The sequence below is a fragment of the Conger conger genome, chromosome 2, assembly GCF_963514075.1.
Source record: "Conger conger chromosome 2, fConCon1.1, whole genome shotgun sequence".
Classification (NCBI taxonomy): Eukaryota; Metazoa; Chordata; class Actinopteri; order Anguilliformes; family Congridae; genus Conger; species Conger conger.
This window is the reverse complement of record NC_083761.1, coordinates 62,506,203-62,531,436: the sequence shown is the minus strand read 5'-3', so window position 1 is coordinate 62,531,436 and position 25,234 is coordinate 62,506,203. Positions and strand designations below refer to the sequence as shown.

General features: G+C 48.0%; 1 protein-coding gene across 3 annotated transcripts in view; it reads left to right on the top strand.

Annotated features, from left to right (window-relative positions):
* The window catches only part of trrap (transformation/transcription domain-associated protein), a 102,892-nt gene that overhangs the window by 56,874 nt on the left and 20,784 nt on the right, over positions 1 to 25,234 (top strand). For all 3 annotated transcript variants that reach the window (XM_061226072.1, XM_061226082.1, XM_061226062.1), the window contains exons 53-63: positions 690 to 977; positions 1,096 to 1,233; positions 1,498 to 1,610; positions 1,883 to 2,018; positions 5,282 to 5,473; positions 10,896 to 11,091; positions 11,753 to 12,018; positions 13,769 to 13,869; positions 18,346 to 18,547; positions 20,484 to 20,645; positions 24,137 to 24,227. In XM_061226072.1, the coding sequence (XP_061082056.1) occupies positions 690 to 977; positions 1,096 to 1,233; positions 1,498 to 1,610; positions 1,883 to 2,018; positions 5,282 to 5,473; positions 10,896 to 11,091; positions 11,753 to 12,018; positions 13,769 to 13,869; positions 18,346 to 18,547; positions 20,484 to 20,645; positions 24,137 to 24,227 (1,885 nt within the window). The remainder of the gene's footprint in view (positions 1 to 689; positions 978 to 1,095; positions 1,234 to 1,497; positions 1,611 to 1,882; positions 2,019 to 5,281; positions 5,474 to 10,895; positions 11,092 to 11,752; positions 12,019 to 13,768; positions 13,870 to 18,345; positions 18,548 to 20,483; positions 20,646 to 24,136; positions 24,228 to 25,234) is intronic.

The window sequence follows — 25,234 nt, the reverse complement described above, 5'->3', positions numbered from 1 at the left end:
TTTGCCCAGGATAAGAACCACTATTTGTGCATCACTAAGTTAATTATGGTCTGTATTGGCGTGTGCAAGAATTGGTCGGTCTTGAAAATGAAGGCTGTTATTCAAAATGAAGCCAGGAATACATTATCTTCGCCTTTTGTCGGAAAGCCTATTTTTAAGCAGCGAAGCATGGTGCTAAAAATTACTGCCATGCATCCCCACCTAGGATTTACTGCTACCTGTGCCTTTTCCCTGTTAAACTAAAATGGCACCTCTGCTCTGGGGCAGTCAAACATATTTTTGAATGCTTTTATTTTGTTTGTTTTTACAGTTTTGGACAGTGGTTCAATTTCTGTTCTTTGGGCTCTGTCCTCCTGCACATTGTAATTGAAATGAAACAATGAATATGAGGTTAAAGTGCAGAATTTGATGTGTGTAGGAATTACACTCCTTTTTATATATTGTCCCCCATTTTAGGGGACCAAAAGTAATTGGACAGTCTCTTCTCGGCTGTTTCCGATTAGTCAGGTGTATTCAATCATTTCCTTAGTGGACTAGGTTTATACAAATGGTCACTTCAGTTGCTCTAAGATGAGTAGTCTCAGTATTTCAGTTTCATGTCCTTCTGAAGCTGCATTAGTGAAGCGTGAGACCACTGCATTCCCGGCTCTCTCTGAAGCTCCTGTTTCCGCCCCCCTCCTCGCTGACAGTCTCTTTCCGGAGAGATGAGCCCCTTCCTGTGCAGCGGCAGCCACCAGGCTCAGAGGGACTGCCAGCCCAGCGCCCTCAACTGCTTCGTGGAGGCCATGTCGCAGTGCGTGCCTCCCATCCCCATCCGGCCCTGCGTGCTCAAGTACCTGGGCAAGACGCACAACCTGTGGCTGCGCTCCACGCTGATGCTGGAGCAGCAGGCCTTCGAGAAGGGCCTCAGCCTGCACATCAAGCCCAAGCAGAGCACCGAGTTCTACGAGCAGGAGAGCATCACGCCCCCGCAGCAGGTACGCGTTCCCGTCCTCCGCCGCTCGCCGGCCGTGCCTCCTGAGCCCGTGGGGTTATCAGCGAGCGAGCGAACGCGCGTGCTCTCCCGTGGGTCACCCGCGTTTCCTCTCCCCGCAGGAGATCCTGGACTCGCTGGCCGAGCTGTACTCACTGCTGCAGGAGGAGGACATGTGGGCGGGCCTGTGGCAGAAGCGCTGCAAGTTCCCCGAGACCAGCACCGCCATCGCCTTCCAGCAGCACGGCTTCTTCGAGCAGGTTAGCGGGCGGGCCGCGGGGCCGAGCCAGAGGGCGGGGGGGAAACCTGCCGCCTTCCTGCGCTGACCGCTCTGGTGGTCTTAAGACTCAACAACAATATTTTACTCACACGCAGACCGGTGTAACCATGAGTCTTCCTCCCACTGACCGCCATGTCAGCAGACCGCAGTGACTCGAGTCTGACTGCGCAGTATGCAGAGTGCAGTGTGGCTAACCAGTGCTCGCTTCCTGACCTGAGAGGGTTTTTTTTTTTTGTGCTTTCAGGCGCAGGAGAGCTATGAGAAGGCGATGGAGAAGGCGCGGAAGGAACACGAGAGAAACAACGCGTCCCCCGCCATTTTCCCCGAGTACCAGCTGTGGGAGGATCACTGGATCCGGTGAGGAATCTTTCCCTTTCCTGAGTGTCTCTGACAATCTCTAATATAACTTTTTAAGCTAATTTTGAATTATGCTGTGCTTTTCATTGTTGTGATACTTTCTGTAGTGATTTTTCCCCCTAATTGGAGCCTAATAAGGACATGAATTGGGATCATAAATGGCCTCATTATGCCAGCCTCAGTGGGACTTGAATGCGCGGGAGCCAGCATTAACTCCAACACTCCATCTGTGGCAGAGTCCTAACTGTGCTAATCTTTCTGCTCCTGCCCAGCTGCTCCAAGGAGCTGAACCAGTGGGAGCCATTGACTGAGTACGGCCAGTCGAAGGGCCACTCCAACCCGTACCTGGTGCTGGAGTGTGCCTGGAGGGTGTCCAACTGGGCCGCCATGAAGGAGGCACTAGTGCAGGTAATGCTGGTGTGGCGGGCGGCCATTTTAAAGTGTGTCCTGGGTCCTTAAGCTGTCAGAGCCTTCAGTCGATCATGGTCCACAATGTGGACACTCAATCTGAACATGACCACAATCATCAGACAAAGCGGGAAAATACGTGACTGGATGCGCATAGGGCAAATTACCCCCCTACATGCATGTTTTCTCAACCACGGAGCGCGTTCTCTGCCATTTTGCAAAACAAAAGTGTGAGTATGATAATTTCATCCCTACTGCGGAGGGCAACATATAATAACCACAATTCAGCGCTTACTGTTTCCAGAGTTGGCTCTCTAGAGGGATATAAAATGCCATGGGCTCCTAAACATCATAGAATCCTGAAGGTCATGGAGTCTGTGTTTGTGTCCTGGGGAGTGTGCAATCTGTTTTAAACGCTGTTTCCCAGTGTCTCTTGAGCAATGGTGCAGGGCTGCTCGCATCCTGGGGTCTCACTGCTGGAGCAGCAGCCTGTGGACTGTAGGGGGTGGACAGCAGAGGAGGAGGCAACATACAGACCCAGGCCGTTTGTACAAAGCGCATGCTGTTGATACTCCCATGTATTAGCATTAGCATGTCCGTTTTTCCCCCTAAGGCGAGTGCTTGGAGGACACCCACGTTATATGAAACACTAGCTTTCTGTTGAGAGGTTAATTCGTCTGGCCAGGCTTTTTTTGGCGTAAAGAGGGCTAAAGAAAATAACCGGAGAGAAAGTAGAGACGGAACGCGACGGTAACAGATGCGTGCTAAGCGCTGGGCTTCTTCAAGGAGACTGGGAAAGACATCCATTGAGGTTTGTGCCTAAGGTGACACCTAATTAAAATGTCCGCCGCTGCAGCTCCCCCAGCCCTCCCTCTGCCGCGCTTTGCATCTCATATTTACGGAGCCGTCCTTGAATAATTGCTCAAACATCTGCCGGGAAGCCATTTGTTTTCGGAGACAAGCCGCCCGCTACTTGGAGGAAGAGGCAGTGAGGAAGTTTAAATGTCCCGGCTTTCAATTAAAGCAGGGCTGATAAGGCCAGCGCCATCTCTGGGATATTCATCAGTTGCCAGCAGTGATAAGTACGTGTTGACTGATCACTGTAATTACGCCTCATGCGTAGCTGTGTTGCGCAAGTTTGCAACCCAGCTGTTGAGACTTTTTTTTCTCTGTTGTGCCATGCACAACAAGCTTAACTGAAGCCTGGTTTTGTCTAATTTTTTCACATGACAATCACAGTTTTGAAAGAAAAAAAAGTCAATTACCCAACAATGAGTTGAATGGGTACTTAAAATCATACTATGCAGAATTTCTTTCCTTGCTTTGCTACATGTCTCCCGCCCCCTTCTCAACCTTGCATACACCCCCTAAATGACAAAGTTCACCCACCAATAGAACAACTAGATATTCTGCTCTGGCTTAGTAGAATTGTAGCTTTGTAACATTGTACTGCCGACTACTGGAATCACGTTTCTTTCAGAAATACAGGAATACCTGCATTCATACCAGTCAGGCAGTCAAAATTATGACAAAATGCTTGACTGGCATATCCGATAGCAAAAACTGTAAGCAACAAAGTTCCATTCCATAACTAAATGTAGTGGTGATGGAATGGACCTATGCTAGCTACTGCTAGCACAGCTCTAGTGGGTAACAGAAGCACGCATACTCACAAACACGTCAAATCATTGTCGCTTTTATTTTTATCAGACATCTCAAGTCTCCCGGAACGTCCGGGAGTCTTGGATTTGAGCCATGAGCTGCCTGCCCACAAGAATGATCAATTTGTGGGAATACATGGTAGAATCTCCTGAAAATATGCGGTAGTCCTGTGCTGGGGGACCCAGCTATCATGGTCAGCCAGCTAATGTACATAACTGACCGTTTTTTTGGCTATCCTCAGTGAGCCATTAACGGCAGCTACCTGACTATCTCACAAATCCAGCTAATGCACCACTGTTGTGGTCTCCTCTTGCGTTCCTCCTACTCCTACATTATTGGCCACATGCTTTCAGATACTGTGCACAAAGATAAAATACATGTCACAAACACTTCTTAGAATTGCAAATACAGGTAGGCAAGCAAGGTAACAGGTGCAACACACCCCCCACAGACACACAGCTACAGTTTATTGTAGTAATGAGCATGGTTGTTATAGTATTTTCAAGGTGAAAATCCTGCATAGTATGCCTTTAAAATTCACCTTCTCTCGGTACTGAGTGTAATGTGAAGGAATGAGTAATGAGACTTGCTTATAGAGCTGAGATAGGACCCTGATCCTGAAAAATGATGTAACATTAAAAATGGGTCCTCCCACGGCCATACGGGTCAACATGGTTCATGCCGTGTTTCTTTTCATAGTTGCAGGTACACAAGCAGTGCTTTCGCCAGCAGGACTGTGACGGCTTGCAGAGGTGGTTCTGATTGATGTTTATTTTGTTCAGTTTTCTTGTTTTGTCTTTACCTGCACAAATCATTGTGCTTTTTTCACTGTGCTGTTAGCAGGTGCCAGCCCAGTGCAGCCTCTGATTTATGGCAGTTATGGGCCTGGAGGTCGAGCTGCATTATGAAGCGGCTTTACTTTTTTATTTATTTATTTATTTATTTTTAATATCCAGACACAACACAGAAGAGAGCCTCTGGTGACACATTCTGTTGTCCCTTTGCCCGCTGTAACCTGAAACCCGCAGCTCTTAACATCCTCGCTCTGATCCCCAGTGCACTGTCAGCACCCTGGAGGAAAGGAGTCCCATCTCATGCAAGACCGAGTACATCAATACAACCCCCCAGCTGGCCCCCCACATACGCACACACATATGGATACACACACACACACGCACACACACACGGATACAAACACACATACACATACACACACGCACACACACACACAGACGGATATACATACACACGGATACAAACACACATACACACACACACACACACACACACACACACACACACACACATGGATACAAACACACACACACACACAGGGATATACATACACACGGATACAAACACACATACACACACACAGGGATAGACATACCCATGGATACAAACACACATGCACACATGTATGCATACGAATGGTCTTTTCACATTTTCCCTGGTGGAGTTGAGCTGTGTCTGTACATCTGGTTTGGCAGGTGGAGCTGAGCTGTGTCTGTCCCTCTTGTTTGGCAGGTGGAGCTGAGCTGTGTCTGTCCCTCTTGTTTGGCAGGTGGAGCTGAGCTGTGTCTGTATCTCTTGTTTGGCAGGTGGAGCTGAGCTGTCCTAAGGAGATGGCCTGGAAGGTGAACATGCACAGGGGGTACCTGGCCATCTGCCACCCGGAGGAGCAGCAGCTCAACTTCATCGAGCGGCTGGTGGAGATGGCGAGCAGCCTGGCCATCCGGGAGTGGAGGAGGCTTCCTCACATCGTGTCCCACGTCCACACACCCCTGCTGCAGGTGAGCGCACGCTAAAACGCACATCACGCCATCTTATTACCAGCAAAACAACTGGGTCAAATCGATTAGTTCACTGTTAAGCCATCTTTTGACATGTCGTTGATGTCGTTTAGGCTGCTGCGATGCTGTGATACCTTAATTCAGAAGTTCGTTTCATGGTTTTCATGCATTTCCAAATCTAAATAAATGCAAACAAGGCTTGAGACAAAATATTTACATTAGTCATACGACTGCCAGTAATTTTTTCAGTTACTGGCACCAGCACAAAATGTGGTTGCGCACAGAAATTTGCCGCGGCTCCCCACAAAATGATATTTAACACTGCCAGATTTTGTTGTTTTTATAACCATCACATTTCCTATTTAGTCAAAGCACATGCAAATAAGCAGGAATAACTGTTAGCGCTCTTCATCTCGGGCTAGGGGGAGGCGGGTGGAGTGGATGCTATACAGGCGGGAGATTTTTACTCGCATACGTATGCAAGAAAAATGGTTACACTCTGGTACACTAGCAAATTATAGGTCCTTCAGGTTATTGTTTTCTATGAGGAATCTCAAATTTGTTTTAGTTTAGACTGGGTCAAAGGGGTCAAGAACTTTCAGTTCTTATTTTCAATCATCTGCGAAAGCACCTTTGGCCTATTTGCCTTGTTGTCAAAGCGTGCGTTTGACATGGTTCCCTGCAAATATGCCAACTGAGATTTTGAGCTCCCCTGTAGGAATACATTTAAAGGAAAATAAAATTATTGTAAATACCAGCACGGAAACAAGAAAGGTTGAGCATTTTTTTGAGCCCCTTCAAATACCACAGAGAGAGGCTGCAGGAGAGTTTTTGCACATTCCTAATTATTTAAATGTGTGGGCCATTTGCATGTCAGATAATTCTGTTTATTGTGTACTTTGTGCTGCAAGTGCTTTGAAAACATCCTTTTAAAGTTCAGCCACAGTTTCCAAATGTCAAATTTCACAGCTGTCAGTGTGCAAAGATCAAACCGGGAAGAATTTGTACAGCTGATTAACGCATCTTGAACTTTTGAAATGTAACATTTTGAAAGTCTCGTTCTATGACTGATGGCCTAATGACCAATAAAAGTTTTTCCCAACATCCGAGCAAGACATCGCAAAAGACATAAACAAAAATCCAGTCATTCCGCCATCTGTAAAGCACAATTTTCGAGCCAGCGTCATTGTCGGTTGTCTTGGAAACCATTACAGGTTGGTACAGACCCATTATCTGTGTAGCTTGCAGGTCTTTAACAACTTTATTATAGCCAGCTGTCTCTGCGCTTACTAATGAACCCATTTATTTTCCTTTATGCTGTCCGCCTTAGCGGCTGCTCCAGTGCGTGGTATGTTCATGCTTTCATAAAGCTGCTCGCGTCTCCTGTGCATTTCAGAGACGACGGGTCACAGCGGCCTCCCCACCAGCGCACAAACATTACTCACACCAGAAATGTTGTGTTTGCAGACGCTCTCCCACCCTAATACTAGCCAAGCCCAAATCTTGCTCAGCGTTAGCAAAAAGTGAATTACAAGATCAAAAAAATGTCGAGTGGAAATTGTCAGACCTTTTCTTTTAGATCCATCAGCACACCTTTTATATTAAAGTCATGTCAAACCCTTAATAATAGAACATGGCACTATTGTTTGTATTGATTACTTGTGCAGCAGTTTGGGACTGTTATATTAAATTGCTTCTTCCCCAATAAGCCACACATCTCACCCCCAGATCTTTGTCGAATGTTTTGCCAAACATGTCGGTTTTTAGAGACACCTCAAACATCCCCATTATGGCAAAGCATCTGGTGTGTTGCGTTCTTTCACCGAACGGCCCTGCCTACTTTCAGCAGCCCTGCCACCAGCTCGGGAAGAACTGTGATGTCTGCAAATTCAGTGCAGTTTGATTGAAAATGAATGTTATTTTGCTCAATGAAAGCTAAGACTCAAAATCGATATACAGACTACTCCCCTGCTTGAAATTCTTCTGGCAGTTCTTCCATAATCCCCACCCACTCCATCATTTTCACAAACCTGCTTATCAAGCCTAACAGAGAAAGTCTGAATCACGACTAAGGTAGTCGTTCTTCTGTTAAATGGATTAGGACCAAGAAATAAATAAGAAATAGTGATAGGAACTGGGGGATGAGGGGGGGGGGCAAGCCAGGCTTCTAAATAATTAGCTAAGTGGGTCGTAATGTTTCTCTCAAGAATATGTCTTTTATGCAGTATGCTCTCTGGCAGAGAATAGCCTCCCATGTAACCTCTTCTTTCACCTTTTGGCTTCGGCCAGATCGGCAGAGATGATGTTGAATAAACCATTGGTGTTTTCCATAGGAGCGCTTTTATTAAAATTCATTGTGGACTCTAGGGCCTGAAAGGCTGACGGCCAGGCCGCACGCATAATCAGCAGATGCACAATAGCCGGCCTGTGAATTGATGTCTGGTGAATTGGACGTGCTGGAACAATGACTCAGCACATCACCCAGGACCTATCAAACTGGGGTTTACACGCGGACTCGTCACCCAGCTCCGACACCCCCCTCAATGCGCGCGGCAAACCTGCAGCGATTCCCTCTCGTCGCCCGCCTGCGTTCTTACCGCTCCACTCGGTGTATAAACTGTGTTTGTCACTGTAATTAGTGAGGCAGTAAAACTGTCTTTGCGGTTCAAGTGGTGGGCATTGATCAACGCTTTTGTTTTAGATTATCGCGTGCACCGGCTCCTGAGCATCGTCACACTCTTCATGTCGTTCTGTCGCAGATGTCTGATACGTTACGGTTAGCTTTAATGTGTTCGGCTTGATGCTGTATGATATTTATTGAATACATCTGTAATTGAGACCAGTTTTATAGAGGTTGTTCTACAGAACCAGTCTGGTTCCCCTGCTAATGAGGCTTGTCACATACCCGTACTTTTAAGTATCTGTTTTAACTGTCTCTAGTATAAAAGCACACAATTCTGGCAATAACAATATATTTCCAACAAAAAATCTATGATCACTTGGACACAAACCAGGCTGCAGATGTACTTCAATTGGGCCAAAAACGTGCTTGTACATGGGCACCACGGTTGTAGAAAAAATAAAATCTAAGTCTAAATGTTATAGTCACTCCAAAGGATTATTAATGAAACGGTAATACATTCCAAGGATCTCCAAGAACTTGACAATGAACTGATGTAAATCACCGCAGCCATATAACAGCTGTCCGTGTGCAGCAAATGAACACACTCCAGACCCAAAGAGCAGGATGACAAAATGCCGCAGATACAGGCATTTATCTGAAGCAGGAGTACTCCGATAAGTTAGCGCCTCATTGTCTGACTGTTCTCTTCACTGTCTGGCAAACGCTAGGCTAAAATGATTTTTTAAGCAATTATGTCAGAGTAGAATAATTTGCACGTATTGGCAAAAAATAAGTATAGGCTGTCACTGATATGATGAGCACCTCCCTCCCACCAGCTGCCCATGCTGGAGCTGAGGGGAGAGATAGAGGGAGACTCCAGAGAGACTGGGAGAGAGAAGGGGGAGAGAGAGACTGGGAGAGAGAAGGGGGAGAGGGAGACTGTGAGAGAGAAGGGGGAGAGGGAGACTGGGAGAGAGAAGGGGGAGAGGGAGACTGGGAGAGAGAAGGGGGAGAGGGAGACTGGGAGAGAGAAGGGGGAGAGGGAGACTGGGAGAGAGAAGGGGAGAGAACAGGAGGGAGACTGGGAGAGAGGAAGGGAGAGTGAGGGAGATAGAAGGGGATGGAGAGGGGTGGGAGAGAGGCTGGTAGCAGTGTCAGTTCAGCTCAGGGATCATCTCCAGTGTGAGAGGCGGTCTTTATCTCACCCCAGGGCTGTGGAGATGCCAGCGGAGAGATCTTGGGGAGGGACCTGGGGCGTCTAATCTGTGATCAGCACTCTCTGGTCCGTCGTTCTTAAAACTGCCTCCAGGTCTTCATTGCAGTTGCATGATGTATGAATTAATGTTTCCAAACCATTTGCACCATTTGTTCATTTCAAGGTATATAGCCGCAAAAATACCTGAGATTTCACCAAGCATATGTGCAGCATATTTTCTGTGCATTTCCATAACATTAGCTATATAAAAAAAATAATTTAAAAAATTCAAGTTTTTTTAATATTTATAGCTTTTATTATGCGATTATTATGGCAGTCCTGAAAAACAACTGGAAAACCTGCAAAGCCATCTGATAAAAAAAAAGCGCGCATGAATTGTTACACGCGTTTTAATATTTCGATCAAGATGCAGAAAATTAGTTGCCGCATTGCGTGTTATTGTCCTCTTAGCCAAAAGATGCTACAGTCATCAATCACCGCAGGCAATTTGCAGAGAAAATATACTTGTTCTGTGCGTCTGTTTTCCCCCCAAAACGCACAGTTATAAAACGGCTCCCAGAAAGTCCAATAAAAGCGATTAAAAGAGACAGGGGTGGCAGGGAGAGACTGGAGAGCAGCAGTAAGTTTAGAACAGCGGTAATTACTTTTCTCCATCAGATATCGTTTGATTAAATACCTGGAAGAAAATTAAATTTACATGATGAATGGGCACTCAGAATGAGGGTTATAACTTGGCATCAGCTGATATTAACAGATAATTGTGAAAAATATTGTATTGCTTAATTTATTTTGTTTCGAGAGATTTGATTTGGTGAGTCTGTGGCCTGATTTAGGACATTTATCTTTTAAAGTGGGTATTAGAATTGAATACATTGTTATCAGTGTTCCTCTGCTGCGTGTGGGTGTGCGCGTGCTTCAGCCTGTAGAATTCGTACTTCATTACAGCAGCTGCAGGAAGCAAATGGCGAGCGTACGTGTCCTGCTGTTTGGTTTTCAAACTTTTCTCGCCCGACACCCAATGTTTTCTCACCTTAGCCCAATGTTCTACAGCCAATCTTGAGGTGCCCTGTTCCAAAGGCAGTTTTTCTGATTATCATGAAAATACCACCCCCTTTTTCCAAGCTCTCGATCGATATCAAATGATGCGTGTTGATTGACGGATTGAGTGGATGACTTGATTTCATTTCGCAAGCAGATCACAACAGATTCCATATATCTGAGTGGAGCTCGAGGTGCATCGGAGTGTGAAGCTCATATTCCTCCATGTGAGACCCCTGCTTGTTCTGGTAGAAATGTCAGATTGTATCCCCTCGTGTGGAATGCATTTCAGATTAGACAAGTGAAATGCCATCAGGTTGACAGACATCAAACACAACAGAGTCGGGCCGGTCCGCCGAATCGTGCAGAAAACACTTTGATCCGTCTATTAAGCGCCGTGCCGTCTCAGACTTTTCTCGTGAGGTCTTTCAAAAAATGCTAAGCCTCCATTCAGGTCTGAGTAATGAGGCAGGGTCGTGTTGTTCCGTCGAAAGTTTCTCGCGGGGGTCTCACCTTCCCCCCCCCCCCCTCTCTCCCTCCTCCAGGCCGCCCAGCAGATCATCGAGCTGCAGGAGGCCGCCCAGATCAACGCGGGCCTCCAGCCGGCCAACCTGGGCCGCAACACCAGCCTCCACGACATGAAGACGGTGGTGAAGACCTGGAGGAACCGGCTGCCCATCGTGTCGGACGACCTCTCCCACTGGAGCAGCATCTTCATGTGGCGGCAGCACCACTACCAGGGTACGTCTGCGGGGGGAGGGCTGGCCTCGGCGTGCGCTCCGTCCAGAAACCGCACGGGCCACTGCCCTTAAGGCCCAGTGCACAAATCCAAATGTCAATGCAGAAATGACTAGCGAGGATGAGGTAGAAATGGATTGTGCTACGTTACGGCCAGGGTGAAAGATTTGAAGCTTTTGGCTGTGATTGTTTATGGAATCCTATCCTACGGGGATGTCAAGACATTAATTTTGATACTTGAGCTCCATGCGTAACCGAGTAATATAGAGGTTGCTCGATCTCTGGCAAAGATATTGAAGGTACAACACCCTTGTCAGACCATGCTTTTGAGTATTGCGTGCGGTTCTGGGGACCGTATTACAAGAAAGATATCGAGGCGATAGAAAAGGTTCAAAGAAGGGCAACCAGATTTATTCCATGTATAAAAGATGAAGGCTATGAGGAAAGACTTACGATACATAAAAGGAGACTGAGATGCTGATTTGATTGATGCTTTTAAAGAAGGAAGAAACACTGGGGGTTTCCAGAACCCGGCTTGATATGGTGCTAGATACCATTTCGCTTTTAGGCACTGGGTACACTGGGCTGGGTTGAAAAGCCTATTCTCATTAAGTTATGTTAGTGTTATTTAACCTGGAGTTCTGGGGGTGTCTCCTTTCTCTAGCTATCGTGACGGCCTATGAGACCAACACGCAGCACGACCCCAACACCAACAACGCCATGCTGGGCGTGCACGCCTCCGCCTCCGCCATCATCCAGTACGGCAAGATCGCACGCAAGCAGGGCCTGGTCAACGTGGCGCTGGACATCCTGAGCCGCATCCACACCATCCCCACGGTGCCCATCGTCGACTGCTTCCAGAAGATCCGCCAGCAGGTCAAGTGCTACCTGCAGCTGGCCGGAGTAATGGGCAAGAACGAGTGCATGCAGGTGAGGAGCCGGGGCAGTCCAACTATCCTTCTAACTGTCTATCAGTCGTCTTCAACCGAAACGCCTGTGCTGAGGGCTCGTGCTCCTGTGGTCTGTCGTGTCTGTCGTGTCTGTCTGTCTGTCTGTCTGTCTGTCTGTCTGTCTGTCTGTCTGTCTGTCTGTCTGTCTGTCTGTCTGTCTGTCTGTCTGTCTGTCTGTCTGTCTGTCTGTCTGTCTGTCTGTCTGTCTGTCTGTCTGTCTGTCTGTCTGTCTGTCTGTCTGTCTGTCTGTCTGTCTGTCTGTCTGTCTGTCTGTCTGTTTCTGGGATGCAAGGATCGCTGCAAGAAAGGGCGCCCTGTAGCGTAGTGGTTAGGGTACATGACTGGGACCCGCAAGGTCGCTGGTTCGATCCCTGGTGTAGCCACAATAAGATCCGCACAGCCGTTGGGCCCTTGAGCAAGGCCCTTAACCCTGCATTGCTCCAGGGGAGGATTGTCTTCTGCTTAGTCTAATCAACTGTATGTCGCTCTGGATAAGAGCATCTGCCATTAATGTAATGTTATGTAATGAAAGTAGTTAGTCTCTGTGGTGAATGCCCCCCGGTGATTTTTATCACATGAAAATCTGCAAGGTCGATGATTGGCTGGCTATCCTTCCCGTGGTTTCTGTGATGATATACAGTCCAGTGATTTGCTCAAATAACAATATACAGGATAATCGCACTCCCTCTCGTGTGATATTGCTTAATTTACACATCAGATATCACTGTTGAATTTTACGTTGGGAGATTATGATTGTTATGATTAGAGCATTTATTATTGTTAAACGTTGTGTAGTCTCAATGGCAGACCCAAGTCCCAGTGGGCGTCCAAAGCTAAATGGGTCTCCATGAAACCCTTGTTTGTTGCGTTTTTTATTTATTTAATTTTTTTATGTACTGCTCGTTCAATTATGGCTCCGGCATCAAATAGTTTCAGCCAACTGAATTGTCGAGCTTTCTGTTTGACCCGCTTCAAAGAAATTCATATGAGCTACTTATTATTTCCGTTTCTAATTATCTGTCTCCTGCGCATATAAATTTCCTGTGAGCCGAGGATGGCTGTCCTGAAAGGAGGAGTGAGTTACTGTAAAGGTGTCCCCATTCTTTCTGGATCTGACCCCTCATTTATCCCACTGAGGGAACGAGCAGCTGACTGAATTTTATTTCCTTTTTTTGAGGGGTTGGGGGCGGGTGGGGGAATAGATGGCGCACAATCCTTGAGCTTTCTCTCTTAGCCTGGAGAGCAACCTGATTAATTGAGGCAGTGCCAACGGCCCCCTAGTTATTGAACTGCCATTGGGTTTAATAAGAGCCGCCTTTTCACTCCTATTACTGGGAATCCAATTTTAGACTCCATAATTTTTCTCAGGTTTCCAACCTCAGTCGCTTCCTTTCTGGTTGGGAAAAAAAGTTGACACCTTTGATTGTGGTGCTTGTGAAAAGATGACTCAAGCAGCACATATGTTAGATACTGTACATTCGCCACAAATTAAGAGACCATTCCTATGTCTGTTAAACCGTGTTGGATTTATGCCTTTGCAGCCAATGATATGCTGTCGACAAATCCATATGAGGGCAAAACCTTTCAAATATGTAGGATACTCCCCGTGGATACGTTCCTCATAATGTCAGATGAACTTTACCGGTGAAGCTCTATGTCAAATACTGTTTGCTCTGCATTAAGATGGACTCATAACTCAAATGCCTTGACCCTGTCTGTCACTGTACCAGGGCCTGGAGGTGATCGAATCCACCAACTTGAAGTACTTCACCAAGGAGATGACGGCTGAGTTCTACGCCCTGAAAGGCATGTTCCTGGCTCAGATCAACAAGTAAGTCCCACTCCTCTGTTGTCATGGGAAAGACAAACAGGCAAACACAGCAGGTTGACCTCATCTTGTTGCTGCTGGACGTTTACTGTATTTGATTCCACACTTTCTCACAACAGTGGCTTATTCGCTGGATCATCCGATTTATATTTTCAAATTTGTTTTGCGATCAGGCAGTTGTCAAGTTGCACTGGGGTTTAAAATTTAATGTTTGGCGCATGGATTTACTGGGGGGGAAATCCTCTATTTAGCTGGTCTGATCAGCAAACTGTGAGGCTGGGTTGGATTCTGCCTGTCTGCTCTCACATAGTGAGGCATTGAGCATATCCCCTCAGACCTGAATTGTCCACAAATATTATAATTATTATTAATAAACTATTCTTTCTAAAACCAAAAACTATATATTTGAAAACATTTAGAGGAAGGCCTGCTGGTAAAAAAGGGTTTTGTTAAAGCATCAAGAGACCGGGCAGTTCTCGGTCATCAGGGAGGGAGTTCCAGAGGCGAGGGGCACACGAGCAGAAGGCTGGATCTCCCATTGTGCGGAGACAGCTGGAGAGAAGGGAGTGGGCAGGTTCATGGATGTTCATGGACCAAATATTTATGGGCCAGTGGAATAAAGTATTAACTCGCACAGCGAGACCATAACCTTGCCTTGTGAATCATTATCCCCTACCTTTCTCTCACTCTTTCTTCCTCTCGCCCACTTCTTCACACTCTCTTACTCTCTCTCTATCACTCTTACTTTCTCTTTCCCTACCGATCGCTCCATCCATCTCTCTTCGCCCCTCCGTCAAAGCCATAATTGTCCCCATAACAGATAATACCAGCCTTGCCTGACTGCCGTTTAATCAGCTGCCTACTTCTAAATTTGATTGAACAAATGCCGGCTTTCATAGCTCATCGTTTGTTTAGAAAATATCCAGCGCATAAGCGGTCGCGATGAGCGATCAGTCACGGCATTTTATGAATTAATTATAGGGGGAAGTGCATTCATTAGCAATCGATATGACGGGCGGATTAATTGGGAGTCTGCACACTGGGCCGTGGTTAAACTTGATGGTGAAGGGATTGATCTGTCTCCATTAGTCTTCACCATCTCTGCAGGCTGTTGGGCTCACATCTGGATGATCATTTTCATTTGTGCCTGGGATTACAGCCATTTTTTACTCTGTTTGTGTGCAGCCTCCTAATTCTACTCTCCGTTGGCACGTGACTCATTAATCCCAGTGTTTATCGAATCTTCGCCAGTACGCGATGGCGGACTCAGCAAATGTTGTGGAGTTTGCTGTAGAAGCACTTCCGCCATGTGTGCGAGGTCTTGTGGGGTTTCATGTGAGCGGCGTTAGCGTGAAGCGCGCCATCCATCAGCCGTCAACCAAAGCACGCCAGATTGCAAGCTCCGGAAGACACCGGAAAAAAACTCTTCCGAGGCATTCTTTATATTTATGTTGTGTTCAAGGCTTCCGTACAGTCACTTTTGATAAGTCGGACACAAGGTTCATGTGCTACACTAGTTCTTTACAAGCCTGGCCATTCCATGCACCGGAATACTAATTCCCTCTTCTGGAGAATCGACACGAATGATTAGGCTTTTTCTCCGCCGGCTTGTCGGTCGGACATTCCCAGCGCTCCCTCCGGCCCTGATCCGCATTACTGGAATCTTTAAGTTGTCTGCGCTGAACACATAAGGAATTGATCATCTGTCTGCAGGCCTGAGCGGCGACGGGCGAATCCCCACCTCGCCCGCACTCTCCTAATGTTAATCAGCGTTCTGGCAGCTGCGGCCGGAGCCGTGTCCGTGCTGAGTCTGTCCTGACGGGACGGAGCGTGGCTCTAATGAGCCTCCTGTCAGATCCACAGTGCCAATCCCCCGCGCTCGCCCATTTGCTGAGCGAGCCGTTCGGACGTTCAAACGGCGCCGTATCGACGCTTTCGCCCGCCTGTCCGCCAGCTTTGGGCAGGCCGATTTATCATTTGTTTTAGCGGTCAGGCCTCGTTTTCCAGCCAAGTCTCTCCCCCCCCCTCCATATGCATTTCTACGTGACGGCCTGACACTTCTGCCGAGGCACAAACTCTCTCTGATGCTGTGTGATTGAAGCCTCCGCTTGTCCTCCGCTTAATCCTTTCATCCCAGATCCACATCACAGCGTCCCCCCCCCCCTTTCACATTAAACGCTCTCGACCTCAAGCTGAAAACCTCTGGAAGTTGCACTGAGACCAAGTCTTGCATTTACTCTCTTATAATTACAGTGATGGGTAGCCAGTGCTTCGTCCACTTTTCCTCCATTTTCTTTTTACATTTTCAACAAATCCCCACCAGACCCCACCCCTTTCAACCCACCCCCTACACAGGTATTTGTCAGGGACACCGTTCTGCCACGCTCCAAGTTGTTTTGTTTTTTTAGGAACAAACAGGAGAAAAAAAGTTTGTAAATTAAAGATCAATCCGTTTTTGGAGCAATGGATCAATGGACTTCCTCTGATGTCAGGCGTGCATACATGCAGAGATTCCACCGGGAACGCTGCACGCTGTCATTATTATTCCAGAAGGCCACGGCGGGCCTATAGCTTGTTTGGAGATCTAATGAGAGCACAGCAGCTTGGCCAGCGCTGGCCAATCGTGTGTTTAACAGCCTAGCGGGAGACTTGGTGGCTGGACGACCCCTCTGCTACTGCAGTGGCCCCCCTCCCTCTCCATCCCTCTCTCCCTCTCTCTTTCTCCCTCTCTTTCTCTCCCTCTTCTTCTCTCTCCCATTTTCCCCTTCTCCCACTCTTTCTCTCTCTCTCCCTCTCCCCCTCTCTTTCTCTCTCCCTCTTTTTCTCCCTCTCCCTCTCCCTCTCCCTCTTCCTCTCTCCCCTTTTCCCCTTCTCCCGCTTTCTTTCTCTCCCTCTCCCACTCCCTCTTCCTCTCTCACTCCCCTTTTCCCCTTCTTTCTCTCCCTCTTTTTCTCACTCTCCCTCCTCTATCTCCCCTTCTCCCTTTCCCTCTCTCTCTTTATCTGTTTCGCTCCCTCTCTTTCTCTCTCCCTCTCTCTGGGCATGTGGCAGCAGAGCAGGGGGCCAGCCTTTGAGCTCACGCCCTTCTCCCGCTCACCTCCCTTCAGTTTCATCATGGCCTCTCTCCTGGGGACGGACAGACGGCTTATTAAATGCTCGGTGGTGAATAATTAACTTGATTGTAATTTATGGAATATTTGGTATCAGCGGAACATTTCCCCAACCTCAGCAGTGCATAATGTAACCGCAACGTTTTCGCAACGCTTCAGTGATAAACAGTGGATTACACGCGCATGTAGCCCTTCTTTATCTCATGTTTGTAAATATTTCTTCATGAAATATCCATTATGATAAAGGTTTTTATCCATTTTTCTGGACAGAAAAGCGCCTTGGGGTTTTCTTCTTTGATAGGGCTGTAATTCGAAGTTAGTGTCACTATTCCTGCGAGCAACAGAATGTATTATTGGATGTTTTTTTTCGCTTGCTCGATGTGCTCAGACCATCGCAGTGTATCACAGGGAACCGGCTCGCCTTGCAGTCAAGCTCAAAAATATTAAGAGCCAAAAACTCATTACAAGTTCACATTATAAGCGATTGGCTTGGGACCCATTTGTTCAGCACTTAGCTTTTCAACTGGAGGAGATGACCAGACTGGGGCGGGGGGGGGGGGGGGGGGGGGGGGGGCTGTGGCAACTGTTGTTCCTTTTTTTTTTTTTTTTTGGACAAGGCACATTTCCCCTGCGCTCTCGAATCAATGGCACAGGGATGATTTTGTTTAGGAAGTCTAATTACATGCATGGAAAATAACAGGGAACACTGTTGTTTCAATGTTTTCCTTAGTCAGCGAAATAAATGTGAGATCATGCTTGTGCTGTCTAGGCACACCTGTTTTTCACTGCTTCTCCCTAGTGCTTATTTAAACTATAATCATAGTACTTCCTGTTTAGGAGTAATGCTGCATTCAAGCTTATTGCTTTTTAATGGGCTCAATCTACTTTTAGTTTTGGTTTGCCAACGAGCTTCTGTGAAGGAATGTTTATAAAATAAGCCCGTGGCTTTGCACTTATTTTTGGCTCAGTGTAGCGTTTATTCATTGAAGGCTGTTTGTGGGGCCACGGTTACCCTTCTGACCACTGAGCAGAGCAGGTTCACACTGCCTTACCCGTGTATGTGCTGTGTGAACTGTCTCTGTCTTCTGGATCCTGTGTGAGCTGTCTCTCTCTTGTCGTCTGTCCTGTATGTACAGTCTCTGTCCATCCTCTGTCCTGTATGTACTATCTCTTTGTCTGTTATTTTCCCTGTGTGAGCTGTCTCTGTGTCTGTCTCTACACTGTGTGAGCTGTCTGTGTCTGTCTCTACACTGTGTGAGCTGTCTCTGTGTCTGTCTCTACACTGTGAGCTGACTCTGTCTGTCTCTACACTGTGAGCTGTGTCTGTCTGTTCTGTCCACTCTGAACGGTCTGTGTGTACTTTTCCCAGGTCGGAGGAGGCTAACAAGGCGTTCTCAGCGGCGGTGCAGATGCACGACGTGCTGGTGAAGGCCTGGGCCATGTGGGGAGACTACCTGGAGAACATCTTCGTCAAGGACCGGCAGCCGCACCTGGGCGTGTCCGCCATCACCTGCTACCTGCACGCCTGCCGCCACCAGAACGAGAGCAAGTCCCGCAAGTACCTGGCAAAGGTACGCCCCCCCTCCTATCTGCATGTCTCCTCCTCCTCCTCCTCCTCCCCCTCCCATCTATGTGTCTCCCGCACTACCTCCTCACATTTGTACATCTCCTCCACCTCCCCCCTCATCATTACGGGCTGTCACAGGTTTGTTAGTGAGTCGGCCAATGCGAGGCTTCTTCTGTTTAGGCCGGCTGCTCATTCGCCGGTGATGCTCAGCAATGCATGGTGTGTAAGGAGATGGGAAAAGCGCATCGTGTGCACGCACTTCCAATTTCCTCCATTTCAGCCTCCCTCATTTACGAGACACGGGGTCGCCCGGGACGCATGAACTGTAGGGGGGTCCGTGATTATATGGATTACTAATCTGCACAAGCGTGAGGGGCAATGTGGCTGTTCACCCTGCTCTTTACTCTCAGATCCACTGCAGGGCTGGAATTAGAGCCGTCCGTCCGCGGGTTAAGAGCTTAATTCCACCCTGTCACTCCTGCCCGGCCAGCTCGATGCGGGCCGACCCCTCTAACAATGAAACGCCCTGATCAGTCAGTCAGCCCCGCGCGCCCCCGTAGACAGAATGCAGGCCACAAGCGGATTGCGGAGATGCTGAAGTCCTTATGTAACCAGGATCACTAGCGGCTGAATTTCCACCATTCTTCATGTTTGGCTGTCGTGTTTAAGGCTCTTTAACTTGAGCAAATGCAACACAATTTCTGTGCTTAAAACTGATAAGAAGTATTCCTTTTCTCCTTTTCTTCTACTTTGTTTTTTTATTCATGAGACATTGCAGGAACTAGCTGTACTTAGCTGAACAGATTATATGTTGGTCCACGGCCTCTTTGATTGATGCATGAATTGATTGATGAATTATACATATTTTATCAAATTTTGCATGTTTTCCAAGAAGATTTCAACCATTGTAGCCTGAAAAAGATGGCTTTGCAGAACAGTAGCAGAAATCAAGTGTTACAATAGTGATGAAAAGACATTTTGGACTTTCCTCTCCTATTTCTGCTGGTGTTGTGTCTTGACCCTCGCTTCTTAACCGTTTGAACCAAGATGAAGATTGTTAGCATTTTCACTTCCCAGACATAATGTCGCTCCATAACAGAACTTTCAGTAATTCTCAAATGTTTTGTATCTACTAGGATACCAAAAAATTTGCTTACTAAATGTAATATCTGTTTTTAGTGTTATCTAAGTTTAAAAACCTGATTATATAAGCTAATAACCTTGTTATCAACTTGTTAGCTCAATACCGTGAATGATAATATAGCAGAAGTTGTCAGCTTGCTTTGCAAACACAGGTATCTGTCACAATTATTTTTGAAGATGCCTCTAGAGTGCTACTCAGTAGCTGGTTTAATTTTGCCGAAGATTTTTTTTTTCTCTCTCAGAAACGCTAAAAACATCCTGCCAAAATGTCATGCGATCGTACTGGTCCCTGCTGTAAGTTAAGTGCTCAGCGAGATCATTTTAATAATTCTCTCGTTCCCCGGGACTAATACTTAATGAATATGTTTACTTGTGTACAAAGGGGAATCTTGCTGTGCATATCTAGATGGATGCCTGTGCAATTTGCAGGTGAGAAATGAGAATAGATGCTCCGTGATTATCAGTAATTACCCGCAAGCTGTGTGGCCCTGCCTGAGCTCTGGGAAGGTCGAAGGTTAATGACTCCATCATCATCTCAGCGGGATAGAGTGGTCACCTGAGACTAACTCCGCCTTGCTGGCAGCACTTCTGTAACCAGTAGGAGGCGCTACAACACACAGTGTCTACAGCAGGCAGGGCCCATTTAGTATCCGCTTATTAAAGTACCTTTTTGGGCTTCCGTTATCTTGTGTTCCAGTCGTTAAGTGTTGGAAATTCAGCCCAGCATTGTAATGCGCGGTGTGAATGCGCATTATCTCTCCGGTGCGTTGACATGCTGTGCCTCCCTCCCCCCGCAGGTGCTGTGGCTGCTCAGCTTTGACGATAAGAACACACTGGCGGACGCGGTGGATAAGTACTGCATCGGCGTGCCGCCGATCCAGTGGCTGGCCTGGATCCCTCAGCTCCTCACCTGCCTGGTGGGCTCCGAGGGCAAGCCCCTGCTCAACCTCATCAGCCAGGTCAGTGTCCCGAGGATGCAACGCCCGTCCGTCTGTCTCAACGCCCGTCCGTCCATCTGTCTCAACTGCCGTCCGTCCATCCATCTGCCGTCTGTCCGTCCATCTGTCTCAACGTCCGTCCGTCCATCTGTCTCAACGCCCGTCCGTCCATCTGTCTCAACGCCCGTCCGTCCATCTGTCTCAACGCCCGTCCGTCCATCTGTCTCAACGCCCGTCCGTCCATCTGTCTCAACGCCCGTCCGTCCATCTGTCTCAACGCCCGTCCGTCCATCTGTCTCAACGTCCGTCTGTCTATCCATCCGTCTGTCTCAACGTCTGTCTGTCTGCCTGCCTGCCTGTCCGACTGTCTGTCTCGATGTCCGACTGTCTGTCTCGATGGCCATCTATCTGTCTCAATGTCCGTCAGTCCATTCGTCTGTCTGTCTCAACATCTGTCGGTCTGCCTGTCTGTCTGTCTGTCTGTCTGTCTGCCTGTCTGTCCATCTGAATGTCTGTGTCTGCCTGTTCATCTGTCTGCCTCAACGTCTGTCTGCCTGCCTGTCTGCCTCAACGTCCGTCCGTCTGCCTGTTCGTCTGTCTCAACACAGTCCTTCCGTCTTGGTTCCGTGCCGCTTGCTGTAGTCCAGTGGGAGAAGGTTGGAGGAGTGAATCTGTGATTAATGTGGAAGAACAGGAGGTCTGACTTCCTGCTGTTGTCTGGCACCTGATTCTGTGAACTAAGGGGACCCGGGGTGAATAAAACCTGTACTTATGTTCCTTCCTACCAAAGGGCACTCTTCAGAGGGTACTATGTCACTCAAATGTGTCTCACGCTTAATGAATAAGCAAGGCTTGGTATTTTCAGTCATTTTAATGCTGAATTTATTGAACCAAAAGCCAGTGAGGACAAACCGCTCTTGGGTATATTTGCCAAGTTGCGCTGACCTGATGTTTGTCAGCTCTACTCGGTAGAGTCAAAAATGACAATGAGTGAAACTGTGGTCTTGTGAAGCTGATCCAACTCAACCTCTGCCCTAATTAGTTGGCCAAATTGACTATAATCAAGTCACTTTAGTAGTAGAACAATGGACACTCATACAGGTGCATGGGTAATTAGTTAGCTGTGCCCTTCCCTAGTAACTATGGTACACTGTTGGCTGCTGGTTCAGCCAAGTACATGGTTCTTCTGCTCAGTTTTATCCACTCACTTTCTCCTAATTGTGTGTGTGCTGCTGTCTCCGGTCTGTCTGATGTGTGTGTGTGTGTGTGTGTGTGTGCGTGTGCGTGCACATCAGCACTTAATCAAGACGAATGCACAGCTCTCGTTCCCAAAGAGGCAGCTCTTGAGCACATTTGATTTATCCAATTAAGCATTCAGATGAGCTTCCTTTTCTGTGATGGCAATTTTATTTGCTCTGCAAAAAGGCTGTTTTATTTATTTATTTAAAGAATTATTATTAACTTAATATCAAATGGCTTCTTGCTGCTGGAATACAACTTATAATTAAACTGGGGACTAATTTGCCTTTCTTAATAGAGTATTATTTCTGAGCAGTTTAAAGCACTTTAACTTCAAAGAGCAGTGAACTACAGTAACTGCCTCTGACAGCCCCCCCCCCCCCCCCCCCCCTCCCCGTAGAGTGACTGAGACAGTTTCCTTCAGAAACATTACACCTGATCGAGAGACCTGAGGTCCATTGCACGTTGCCTTCAAATGTGAACATGCATCACACAGGGCTGATTTCAGATGACCAGTCATCACTGCTCACAAACCCATGTTTCCCAATCAACAAATTCTCTGTTGGGCAGGTGTGGTGTAAGTTCATTACTTCAGCTTCTTGTGGAGCTAGACACTTGGCATTTAACCGAACGGAAATGTGTCTGTTGAGCGATTTGAGGCCGAGATACGTCTGTCCATACTGCCCCCCCCCCCTCCCCCCATCCAGTCTCCCGCGTCCATCACGATAATCTCCGGCATTGTTTATTACATCGACCTTCCTTTATCCTGTTCCTGAATAATTTACTTTGCCCTGCTGAAGGGGACGGCTGGATGTTTTTTAAAAAAATGTAGCGTGAAATATTCATGAAGTCGAGCTCCAGGGCATTTAGGGATGAATGTGAAGTTAACAGAGAAACTAACACCCGGCCTCCCCGCACACGGGCCTACGCCACCCCGCTCTGCAACAAAGAAATAAATAAATGAGAAAATATATATGACGAGACTCATATCCAATTAAGATTGCCATTTCCTTTTTTTTCTCCCTTTGGCTTTTAATGCAGCACTTAGCGGGCCGATAAAGCTGTGCATTAGCGCTTCTCAGCACTTTGCCCGTTAACCTCAGCCGGACCAGAGGTGTCTCTTTACCTTTAAAGGCTGTACCTCACGCGAGGAGATCGAGTTTCTGCCTAATGGGCCCTCGCACCGCTGCGCCCCGAGACTCCAGAGGCGCTGCGGCCTGATTTAAGGACTCGTCCGTGTCATTAGGGCCTCTTTCCCGCCACTTATACTCCTGTTTATCTCCCACAAACACTATCCGGGCACTCACATTGTGCTGCTCTCGGAATAATGCAGTAACCGGATAAGCGCGGTTCGTAATTAGCCGCCCCGTTCGATACGACGCGCGCGTACGTCCGCCAAAGTTTTACTGATAAAGGTAAAGGAGGGTAGCGGGGAGGGAGACGCCTCGTCGTGAGAAAGAGCGCTATCTGTGAAAGTTTGCAGCTCGGCGACGCTATCGCAGGGCCCAGGCCACGCTGCTCTCGTTCGCCGCGCCCTTCACCATTCTGCTGCCGTGCGCGTTTTATCTACCTTTCGGTAACCTGGCCCCTAACACCGCGCCCGTGTTTCAGAACTCCTAACCGGAGACTGGCGGCTCAGCAAGTTAGCGGCTCGCGGTGTCGAGGTTCGCCATCTCTGTTTGTGTGGTGTTAGATGGACTGAGGCTAGAGCACTGCACTCTGACCAGCTTATCAAAAATAAATACGCTACGCTGCGCTTTTTTCCCCTCCGGAGTGGAGCGAGTGTGTTATGACCCCCACTGTCACGGGGCTTTGGAGCTCCGGAGCCTACCGTGGCACTGGGCTGATCCTGTGACTGATGGATTTATCATAGCCCGAGGGCCAATTAGCCTTTGATAGCGCGCACATATTGTGTGTTACGAGGCTCTGCTCCTTTTATTGTGAACTGTAATGGATAGTTTTATACCGGACCATCGTCCGACTGATGGAAAGTCTGGACTGCAGAGGTGTAACCCTTCCCCCCAACCCGTCATCTTCAGCCAGCCCTCACTTCTACCTCTTCACTCTGCAGGGTCAGAGTTGGAGAGGCCTTCTCAACAGCTGACCAATGCATGAAGTTCTGTTTAGGCTTGTGCAATAAATGTCCATTTGCTCGCATAACAAGAGCAGTTTTTTCAGAACTGCACCAGTTGCACTGATGAAATTGGTTATTTCCTCAAGGACACTTTTTAAAAAATAACGATTATGAATTAATCCAAATCTTACTTTGACAGGTGGGGAGAGTGTACCCACAGGCCGTGTACTTCCCCATTCGGACCCTCTACCTGACGCTGAAGATCGAGCAGAGAGAACGGTACAAAAGCGGTAAGCTGATTCTGTGCTGTGCAACACCGGGTTGTGTTCTCTTCTTTATTCAAGCTTTGCTTTCAAAGGGCCAGTTTACATGCATACAAAATGGTACTGCCCAAAGATTCTGTGAATTAGCTCAAATATAATTAACGCCTTCTTGTGTTTCCTAGTTAGCCCCTGTTACAAGGTCAAGCTTTGAAATGAAACCGTAATGATCCTAAAATGAAAACTTGCTGCCTTGTCGTGCGGTTGGCATGGTGCTAACGCTCTCCCCCCCACATTCGGGTGGGCACTGTGCTAACGCTAACGCTCTCCCCCCCCACACTCTGGTGGGCACGGTGCTAACGCTCTCCCCCCCACACTCGGGTGGGCACGGTGCTAACACTAATGCTCTCCCCCCCACACTCTGGTGGGCATGGTGCTAACGCTAACGCTCTCCCCCCCACACTCGGGTGGGTATGGTGCTAACGCTCTCCCCCCCACACTCTGTTGGGCATGGTGCTAACGCTAACGCTCTCCCCCACACACTCTGTTGGGCATGGTGCTAACGCTAACGCTCTCCCCCACACACTCGGGTGGGCACGGTGCTAACGCTAACGCTCTCCCCCCCACACTCGGGTGGGCACGGTGCTAACGCTAACGCTCTCCCCCCCAGACTCGGGTGGGCACGGTGCTAACGCTAACGCTCTCCCCCCCACACTCGGGTGGGCACGGTGCTAACGCTAACGCTCTCCCCCCCAGACTCGGGTGGGCACGGTGCTAACGCTAACGCTCTCCCCCCCACACTCGGGTGGGCACGGTGCTAACGCTAACACTATCCCCCCCAGACTCGGGTGGGCACGGTGCTAACGCTAACACTATCCCCCCCAGACTCGGGTGGGCACGACGCTAACGCTCTCCCCCCCACATTCGGGTGGGCATGGTGCTAACGCTAACGCTCTCCCCCCCAGACTCGGGTGGGCACGGTGCTAACGCTAACGCTCTCCCCCCCAGACTCGGGTGGGCACGGTGCTAACGCTAAC